Here is a 10,675-nt window from a genome sequence, read left to right on the forward strand (position 1 = left end):
GAGAAAACAAAAATCATTAGTTAATGTCATATTAACAGTACTGTTCTGTTGCCTAATGACTCTTATTTTCTAAACTTTACATCACCTTCATCCTGCATTATTTTTCAGTGTTTAAAACTATGATTATTAATTGAAGGAAAATTACACCTCTTCAGTGTTAGAATGTTACTGTAAAAAAGGCAAAGATTTTGTGCAGCACAACTAAATATTCTTATCCAATAAGATATACAGTTAAGTTATTCAGAATAGGCAATAGCCAAAAACTCCTCTCTGTTTGGACACCTTCTTCTTCTTGCCCCTCCTTTGGGTCCACAGAGATAAGACATCAGTACTCTTATTATTTTCTTTTTAAATGCTGCTCCAAAATGTATAAATACTGGTGCGAACTTCTCATTCACATTAAGTTACATGTGATGCCACCCAGTGGTTTAACACTCAGACAATACGATGTCCATACAGAGCTGGACAAAGAAGTGTTGGGCACTCTTACAACTGTTGCTGGTGGCGTCTGTCTCTCAGGCTGAGGAGCTGGTGTGCAGACGGAGAGGGGATCCTGAGAACCCCCAGCTATCTAAGGATGGAGACATTTTGTTGGGGGGAATATTCTCTTTCCACAGCAGCTGGAAAACCAGACAGGACAACTACATGCACAAACCACTGCCACTGCAATGCACCAGGTAAATTATATTGTAGAAACCTATTTTGATTTCAAATATCTAAGTGGACCTCAGTAAAAATACAAATCAGGTACTACTACTACTACTACTACTACTAATAATAATAATAATTATAATAATAAATACATAATAGGTTATCAAATAGAGTAATGATATGAGAAATATTCCCTCTCGTGTGTATTAATACCATCAGATGTTTTTCTTTTTTTTTTGTGGGTTTTTTTAATTTCCTGTGCTACTGTTTCTATTTGAAGGATAAATATCTAATCTAATATATAGATATCTGTCGACATCAAGTTTGAATTTCAGAGGTTTCCAGTATGCCCAGGCCATGCTCTTTGCCACAGAGGAGATTAATAACAGAACAGACCTGCTGCCTGGCATCTCTCTGGGCTATAAGATCTATGATGTCTGTGGTTCCATTGCCAGAGGTGTGAGGGTTACACTGGCTTTGGCTAATGGCAATGAGGAGTTATCTTCACCATCCCAGGCACCGTGTACCAGACCAGCCCGAGTGCAGGCCATTATGGGAGAGACCTCTTCCTCTCCTTCCATGGCTATAGCCACTGTAATCGGACCCTTTCATATCCCAATGGTGCGTAACATTTGTAAGGTGTGCAAATACAGTGTGTTCTGTAAATGTTTTATATTTCAAATATTTATCTCAGGATATCATTTCAATTTTTTTTTTTAGGTCAGCCACTTTGCTACTTGTGCTTGTCTCAGTGATAAAACCAAGTACCCATCCTTCCTCAGGACAATACCCAGTGACTACTACCAGAGCAGAGCCCTGGCACAGTTGGTCAAGCACTTTGGTTGGACTTGGGTTGGAGCTATTAGAACAAATGATGATTATGGGAACAATGGCATGGCCACATTTACAGAAACAGCCCAGCAGCTGGGCATCTGTCTGGAGTACTCTGTGTCTTTGTTTAGAACAGATCCACCAGACAAAATACAAAAGATAATCGACATTATCAAAGCTTCAACTTCCAAGGTGATTGTAGCTTTCCTCTCCCACATGGATATGGATGTGCTCATACATGAGTTGTCTCACCACAACTTGACTGGGTACCAGTGGGTCGGTAGTGAGAGCTGGATCTCTGATTCCCAAATTGCAGCAATGGATAAGCATCACATTCTGGATGGTGCCATAGGCCTGTCCATCCCCAAAGCACATGTCAGTGGCATGAGAGAGTTCATGTTGGATGTGAAGCCACTCAATTCATCTGGTAATGAATTATTTACAGAGTTTTGGGAGACATTATTCAGCTGTAAGTTCAAGCAGTCAAAGTCATCAGCAGGGAATCAGAGAGAATGTACTGGACATGAAGATCTGACTGGAGTGCAGAACAGCTTCACTGATATGTCGCTCATGCCTATCTTTAACAATGTCTATAAAGGAGTGTATGCTGTGGCCCACGCACTACATAGTATGCTCAGCTGTAATAAAACATGTAACAACAAGGTGCAGCTTGATCCATATACGGTGAGTTGAACAACTTGAATTATAGTTTTTACAGTAAGTCACATAAGTAAGAAAAAAGGTTTTAAATTTTAAAAAAAGGTTGTCTATTATGGTGTTAAGCCAATAAATCTTTGATGTCAGATGATGATCTACACTGATGCATATCCTCTTAGACTTCACAACACATAAAAAGGATTCACTTCAAAACAAAGGAAGGAGATGAGGTTTATTTTAATAAGAATGGAGACCCAGCAGCAAAGTATGAAATAATAAACTGGCAGCCAACAGAAAACGGCATTGTGGACTTTGTCACAGTTGGGCTTCATGATGCATCTTTACTTGCAGACAAACAGCTGAATCTGCAAAATAAGTCTTTAATTTGGGCAAACAACTCCCAACAGGTGAGCTATCATGTTATTGCTGTAACTGTTAATCACAGTGAATTTCAGTTGTTGTAATTGCATAAGTGATGAGTTACTGTTATTGAATCACAGAGATCTGTTTTTATGCATCAAAACTATTAAAAAAGGCACAAATAAAGACAGTAACTTATCAAAGTGAATGCCTATGTATTTTTCTCATTGTAATTTTGTCAATGTAGGTGCCTGTGTCAGTTTGCAGTGAGAAGTGTCCTCCAGGAACTCGCAAGGTTCTCCAGAAAGGAAAGCCTGTCTGCTGCTGTGACTGCTTAAGATGTGCAGAGGGAGAAATAAGCAACATTACAGGTGTAGTGACATTTAATGCAAGAAAAAACAAAAGTTTCAAAGGTGACATGTCAATTTAGAAGTGATAGCCTTTTTATTGTAATCTGATTTCAAAAGCATGCCATTATTAACCAAACACACAAAAAAATCTATATCATTATATCAAAAAGTCATTGTGTTAGATATCCTAAACACATACCAACACATAATTCTGATGTATGCTACATAAATATATGCACAATCTGAAAAACAATATTGAGGTTAAAGCTCCAATGTGAAAAATGCATTACATTTGAGTGCATTTAAAGTTGCTCCAATTTTAAATGTGCAGAGACAGAAATAAGCTAAATTACAGGTATAGTAGAGTTATGCAGGTATAAAGTTTTTTTTTTATTCTTATGAAAAGATCATGAAAGGGTCAGTTCCCCCAAAAACAATAGCAGACGTTTTGACATCCTTCTCTATCTGAAATTTTAATAAATTAATTGACAATCAGTGAAAGTGCATCTGCATTAGGACTAAAAACTGACATTTAAAAAAATGCAACAATATAAGCACAAATTATTGAATATTAGCTCTTAATAGTGTATCTCCTACTTACAAAATCTAAATCACCTATGATGACAGCATGTTAATGTGAACTGTGATGAGGTTATTTTTTACATCACGTCTGTCACTGTGTACTAACAGCAAGCGAGCGTCTGACTATCGCACCACTTTGTGTTACACTGGACACTCTCTGACCACACTGGAACCGTTAAATATGGAACTCCATCACATCATGTAGACAGACCATTTATCTAGCAGCTGTGGTCTCACAGTAACCACTGAAAACATGGGTGGGTACACACTTCATTATTTTTCATATTCACAACACTGCTGATCACTGGTAACTTAAAAATGTCATTGTTGTAGCTACCATACTATATCATACCACCATGTTCACTTTGTAAAACAAGCTCGCTTGTTAGCAAGCTCTGCTGAGCATCCCACACAATATTTACCAGAAACGGTAATTTCCCTGGTGATCTCCCTTAATAGAATAGAATAGAAACAGGGCATCTGATAAAAGCTCCCATCAAAAAACTGTACAGCATCGCGCTGTGTCACTTGCGGGCAGTTAAAGCAACTCTTACCTTTCTTGCATTTCACACAGCACTTAGAAAAAATTTGAACATCCACAACTCCTGCCTCCCTCCAAAGTCCCATCCTCCTCCTGCAACTCCACCTCCCTCCATTACGTCCTCATTATAGACGTAGTCGATGGCAAGGTAACGTTAGATACACGGAAGAGGAGAGCGAGTGTAATGTTACAACAACGACAGTCAAACGCAACCCCGGAGTTTTAAAACTCAACCGGAGTCAGTGATGCGTTAACGTTACTAGTAAGTGGAAACGCACAAGGAAGATAACGTTAATGTTTCAGAGGCTACGCTACAGTAGGCTAACGTTAGCCATTAGCAACTGGATGCTGTGTTGTCATAATGTTATGAACTTAACTGAACCAGCACAAAAACGAAATGACATTTTGCATACCCCAAGCAAACAGAAACAAAACATATTTGTGCAACATATAAGAAAGAACACATAGTGCAATAGTAAGATGAAAAGGGTCGACATTTCACAGTCAAAAACTCCACATCCTGAGAGCAAAACTGGGAGCTCCTCTTCACATCACAGCACCATGAATTGTTTGTGTATACACCAGGAGCTTACCAGATGATGCTGCCGTCCTGTCTGCTCTGTGTAGTGTTAGCCCCGTTAGCTCAACACTGGAGTCTGATATGTTACCATTCATCCATGTCTCAGTGAACACAAGGACGCAGCAGTCCCTCACTCCTTGGTGAGTGGATCTACATAGTCGGATGTAATCCATTTTCATGTCCAGTGAGCGGACATTCGCCAGAAGGACACTGGGAACAGCTGGTTTGATGGGGTTAGCTCTTAGCCTAGCTAACCCCTCCGCGCTTCCCCCACTCCCGTGTCCTGTCACAGTGCTGCCGGCGTCTCCCCGTCGGGACAACTCCAGGCGAAACCACAGTCATCTCAGGGCTAGCTCGACGTAGCAGGCCAAGCTTGCTACACATCCTGAGCTCGCTTGGTTGTAGCGTTAGATCTCTGCAGCAGTTTCTAATGTCTGTTAGAAACTCGCGACTGTATTGCATTGATGAATTTACTTCTTGTTGCATCGTTTCTTTCTTTTGCCAACTGATTTCCAGGGGTGGAGGGTGTGGGGGGTGGTTACGCGAGCGGTTATGTCAGTCGGAGGCCTCCACGTGGGGAAGACAGACAGGACAGGAGAAAACTCCGACCAATCATTACATTCGGTCCGAATGCAATGATTGGTCTGAGTTTTCTTAGAACCATATGAGAATGGTATAATTATGAGTTTTCATCTCTGGTGGAATTCACTTACATTTTAGTGTGCCATTAGCTTATTAATAGCATTTTAACCTAAACAAAGAAAAGTGTAAAATTTCCAGAAAGTGTTGCTTTAAGACAAGGCAATAGAAAACAGTGCAATCAAACTGATTTAGTCACTGAAAGTTGCTTGGGGTGCATCCAGTTAGGACATGGTGTGTTCTGTATGCAAGACGTATCGCAGAGGAAAAAACAAAAAGACAGATGTACTGTACTAAGCAAGTCTAACCATTACATATTGGGTTTTTTTTTCAGATTCTATCACCTGTGTGCAATGCCACCCTGAATTCTGGTCAAATGAGAGAAGAGATGCCTGTGTTAAGAAGGAGGCAGAGTTTTTATCATATCAAGAGATAATGGGAGCACTGCTCACTGCAGCATCTTTATTTGGAACATGCATCACTGCTGTTGTGGCATTCATTTTCTTCAAATACAGGAAAACTCCTATTGTCAGAGCCAACAACTCTGATTTGAGTTTTCTGCTGCTCTTCTCCTTGACTCTGTGTTTCCTGTGTTCTCTGACCTTCATCGGCCAGCCCTCTGAGTGGTCCTGCATGCTGCGACACACAGCATTTGGCATCACCTTTGTCCTCTGTATCTCATGTGTTCTGGGAAAAACTATAGTGGTGTTAATGGCCTTCAGGGCCACTCTGCCAGGTAGTAATGTGATGATATGGTTTGGGCCTGCACAGCAGAAACTCAGTGTTCTGGGTTTCACTGTTGTTCAAGTTATCATATGTATCCTCTGGTTAACAATTTCACCTCCTTTTCCATTCAAGAACTTTAAACAATTTAAAGACAGAATCATCTTAGAGTGCACTCTGGGTTCAGCTGTAGGCTTCTGGGCTGTTCTTGGGTACATTGGACTTCTGGCCATGTTATGTTTTATTCTTGCTTTTCTGGCTCGGAAACTGCCTGATAATTTCAATGAAGCCAAATTTATCACTTTTAGCATGCTGATATTCTGTGCAGTATGGATCACCTTTATTCCAGCATATGTCAGCTCCCCTCGGAAGTTCAGTGTTGCTGTGGAGATATTTGCTATTCTGGCCTCCAGTTTTGGACTGCTCATTTGTATTTTTTTCCCAAAATGTTATATTATCTTACTGAAACCTGAGAACAATACAAAAAAGGATATGATGGGGAAGGGGGCACCAAAATCATTTTGAAATTTACAATATCATAATGGCAAATGCCATCATCATTTTTTACATAGGAATTTGTTATCCGAACTGTTGAGTAGATATCTTCAATTTACTGATGACTTGAATTTTACTTTCTTTTAGTATTTTCCACTTTTTGTGACATAGAATATTGAGATAACAGTTTTTAATGCAACTTAATAAAAGTGTCCTTAGCAGAGATTGAAGTCACGCTCTGGCGTTGTTATTTTTTTTTGTTAAATTCCCAAGGGTGTACTGCCTTGTCTGTGAAACACGCTTGGGAACAAAAATTGTGCATTCCACTGGCTACCTAATTGCCACCTTACCACTGATAAAGCCACCCTGACACATGGTGCCACTATCCAGTCCTGTCAACACCTCTTGCTCTGTCGGCACCGTTGCTGTTGTTAGCTGTGCTGTTATCAGTGTTAGCTGCCACACACTGGCTTAGCCTCCTTCATGTTGAGAGCTGTGTGCAGACAATGCAGGCCCAGACAGTGAATCACAGATATGCTCCCACTGCCACATACAACTGCTTTAATATACAGATATTTTAGTTCATTCTACCTTTCATTAACCCCAGCCTCTAGTCTCTGTTGCTTAGTTGGAATCTGTAAAAAATGCAACATTACTATACTTCACTTTCAACATCCATCCATCCCCTTTTTTTTTTCTTTTTTCTTTTCTTCCCAATAGGGGGCCAGGTCATGGTGGCAGCAGGCTAAGCAGGACTGTCCATGTGTCCCTTTTTCAGCAACATTTTCTGGCGTTTCCAGGTCAGATGTAATTCAGAATCTCGACAGCATGTTCCTGGTCTACCCCGGGGTCTCCTACCAGTTGGACAAGTCTGGAAAACCTACAAAAAAGGTGTCCAGAGGCATCTTGATCAGATCCCCAACCACCTCAACTGGCCCCTTTTTGTCACCAAGAAGCATTGGCTTTACTTTTAGCTCCCTCTGGATGTCTGAGCTCTTCACTCAGTCTTGAAGAGTGAGCCCAGCCATCCTGTAGAGGAAACTCATTTCAGCCACTTGTATCCACAATCTCATTCTTTTGTTCAATACCCAAACCATTGGTAAGGTTGAAATGTAGATTGCTAAGTCCAAAGCTTTGCCTTATGGCTCAGCTCCTTCTTCACCACAACATTGTGATGCTCCCATCTTGCTGCACCAATCCACCTGTCCATCTCACACTCCATTTTACCTTCACTTGTGACCAAAACCCCAAGTAGTTCTTTATTTGGGGCTAAAACTCAGTTCCAACCCAGAGGGAGCAATCCACCATTTTTGGCAGCAAACCATGGCCTCAGACTTTGAGGTTCAAACTCTAATTACAGTCGTTTCGCACTTGGCTGCAAATCTCCTAAGTGCATGCTGAAGGTGATGGTCTTATGAAGCCAATAGAACAGTCTTCTACAAACATCAGAAACACAGTTTTAAGGAACCCAAAGCTGACACTCTCCTCCCATTGGCGTCTTGAGATCCTGTCCATGAACTTTGGTTATATATGTACAGCATGGCCCTGCATGGTCAGGGTCATAAGTTGTGCTATACAAAGTGGCAGTTATTTAGTTTGGTGATAGTGAGAGGGTATTTTATATATTTTTTTTATTTTTAATTTATTTATACTTTATTAATCCCCCTGAGGGGAAATTCAATTTTCACTCTTTTGTCATTAACACACAGGTCCGAAAGACACACACATGCACAAACATGCACAAAGTGGAGAGATGTCAGAGTGAGGGGGCTGCCTTGGTCAGGTGCCCCGAGTGGTTGGGGGTTCAGTGCCTTGCTCAAGGGCACCTTGGCAGTGTCCAGGAGGTGAACTGGCACCTCTCCAGCCACCAGTCCACACTCCATATTTGGTCCGGACGGGGACTTGAACCAGTTCCTAACCCAAGTCCCTATACGGACTGAGCTACTAAGCCCCAGTATGTGACTGTAAATAAATTGGGGATGCAGGGGTGCGCAAAACCATTTACCTAACGAAACCTAAATTAAGATCAAAAATCGATTATTATACCGCATATGTCAGCGGAACACAAGTATAAATGTTTCATGCACAAACACTACAAACTAGTCCGCAGTTACTTCAACACGCTAAATGAGAAAGCACATATTAATAAAGACAAGTTGATTAATCAATCCAACTATATCTTAACTCGAAATATAATATAATATAACCCTTCTTAACTATCGCCACAGGATGTCAGTATAACTCCATGTTAAATGAGGGATTAAACACATGAAATTATAACTCACTCATACTATGACCTACAAGAGTGTAAATAATATCATTCAACTAAAAAACAAGGATTATGCACAGTTACAATTTTAGAACATGGATAAAATGTATAGTTTACTTCCAAGAGACATTTCAAGTTGGTTAACAAGAGAAACTTAGTCTCTACTCAGCAATTTAACCTGAATTTACAGCTCACACATCTGGCTTTCTTATCTCATCTTCACCAGGGTGAGAGTTAGTTAAAGCTGGGGTGACTCCTATACTGTAGATGTGTTGTATAACAGATAGAGGGACAGAAGTGTGGAGAGACAAAAGGAAGAGAGGATGTGGTTTTATTGGAGGTAGAGTATTCAGTCCTTAAGAAAACTGTCTGTTTTATCAAAGATATGATTCTTTGGTGGTGGTTGAGTTGGAGTCTCTCCCTGCTGCTGGGATCTTAGCAGATCAGTGAACTTAAAAGCATAGTTAATGACCCTTGTCTGTTAGTTAATCTGGCTGAGTTGTCAAAACGCTGGATTTTCCCTGGATGGTAATCAGCAAACTGAGATCTGGGTGGTTTCCAAATGACACCTTTACCACTCTTGATGCCAGGATGACGGTGAAAGAGTTCATCAACTTTTAGTTGAGACCGGGGGCAAAACCATAAACATTTGACTCACAGAGTGGCCCATCTCACCACTGTCCATTTAGTTACAATCTAGGTTGTGGGGAGAATTCAGCAGGCTGTCCCTCCTACAGGAGTAAACTCCAAAAATATATAATTGAGGTTATCCCTAAGTCTTAAACTCTGCCTCCTCCATAGACAACATGATGTTTGAGTTCAGGACGTCCTCAAAATGCTCCTTCCACCATTCAACAACATCCCCAGTCCAGGTTTGTAATTCTCCTCCCCCTCCAAAAATAGACTGAATCAAAACTTTTCCTTCTTGAGTCATCTAAGGGTTTGTCAGAACTTCATTGAGTCCCACCAGAATGTCTTTGTACATGACCTCTTGAAACTCCTTCCACACCCAAGGTTTTGCTTTGGTGACTTCCATAGCTTTAGGCCCAGTACTTGATTTGTCTGTTGCTTCAGGAGGCCCCTAGACAACCAAGAACAGAAAGCCTCTCCCTTTAGCTTGATGTCCTCCTCCACCTGCCCAGCAGCAGTTAGCAACTCCCTTGTGAAAAAGTAGAGCATTAAGCAACTAAGAAGTTGGAGACCTATACAGAGCTAAAAAGATAGTGAATATTGGACTGAACATTTATCAGGTACATACACATGCAACTCCAACTGAATACTAATAGTGCGCTGCATCTTCTCTATGTGTAAATAAGCTAGCACATACAATTGCTTATATGATAGCCATATCAACGTTATAAGGTAATGTTTTATGTAAAACTTATTTCTCTGCCCCCAAAAGATCACACTACATTACAATGAATAAATAAATAAAAATGCATTGTTAACAAAACTGTACAGTTGTGTGCCATTTCAGTATGCCTTCTTAGTATATTTTTTTAAACTTTACATGACCTTCACCCATATTATTTTTTTAATGTGTAAATTACTGATATAAATTCAAGTAGTCTATAAATTGTGCCAATATTATTATAAAAAGGGAAACTTTTGTACAGCGCCAACCCCACTTGCACAATTTGCCCAAGAAGGTATATGAGAAAATGTAGGCAGAGGGCAGGGTCTCTGCTGATAAATACACTGCCACACACCTCTTTTTGGATTATAAGTGGTGATTATGATGAAGAATATCTTGTATAGTATACCTTTAAGATATTCACCATAGGATAAGGCAGAAAGCTCCTCTGGACACCTTCTTCCTGTTGCCTCACCTTGTAGGTCCACAGAGATTAAACATCACTGTTCTATCATATTTTTTTATGCTGCTCTCAAATGTATAAATACCAGTGCAAGCTTCTAATTTGCATTTACATGTGATCCTAACCCAGTGGTATAGCTGTCATACACAGTATGATGTCCACACAGAGGTGGCCAGAGAA

General features: G+C 40.4%; 1 protein-coding gene across 1 annotated transcript; it reads left to right on the forward strand.

Moving 5' to 3' along the window:
* Positions 1 to 483: 483 nt before the first annotated feature.
* On the forward strand, positions 484 to 6,439 carry LOC126404708 (extracellular calcium-sensing receptor-like). The gene is made up of 6 exons (XM_050068086.1): positions 484 to 677; positions 975 to 1,272; positions 1,372 to 2,166; positions 2,319 to 2,546; positions 2,747 to 2,870; positions 5,526 to 6,439. The coding sequence occupies exons 1-6, from the start codon at positions 646 to 648 to the stop codon at positions 6,437 to 6,439; spliced, it is 2,391 nt and encodes a 796-aa protein (XP_049924043.1). The 5' UTR covers positions 484 to 645.
* The last annotated feature ends 4,236 nt before the right edge of the window (positions 6,440 to 10,675 follow it).

This window comes from Epinephelus moara, chromosome 2 (genome assembly GCF_006386435.1).
Source record: "Epinephelus moara isolate mb chromosome 2, YSFRI_EMoa_1.0, whole genome shotgun sequence".
In the NCBI taxonomy this organism is placed as follows: domain Eukaryota; kingdom Metazoa; phylum Chordata; class Actinopteri; order Perciformes; family Serranidae; genus Epinephelus; species Epinephelus moara.

Bases quoted from the DNA above. Each gene is read 5' to 3' on its own strand.
- LOC126404708 (XM_050068086.1), top strand. From the start codon at position 646: ATGCACAAACCACTGCCACTGCAATGCACCAG. The intron at 1,273-1,371 runs GTGCGTAACATT...TTTTTTTTTTAG, and splicing joins GACCCTTTCATATCCCAATG to GTCAGCCACTTTGCTACTTG. The intron at 2,167-2,318 runs GTGAGTTGAACA...ATATCCTCTTAG, and splicing joins TGCAGCTTGATCCATATACG to ACTTCACAACACATAAAAAG.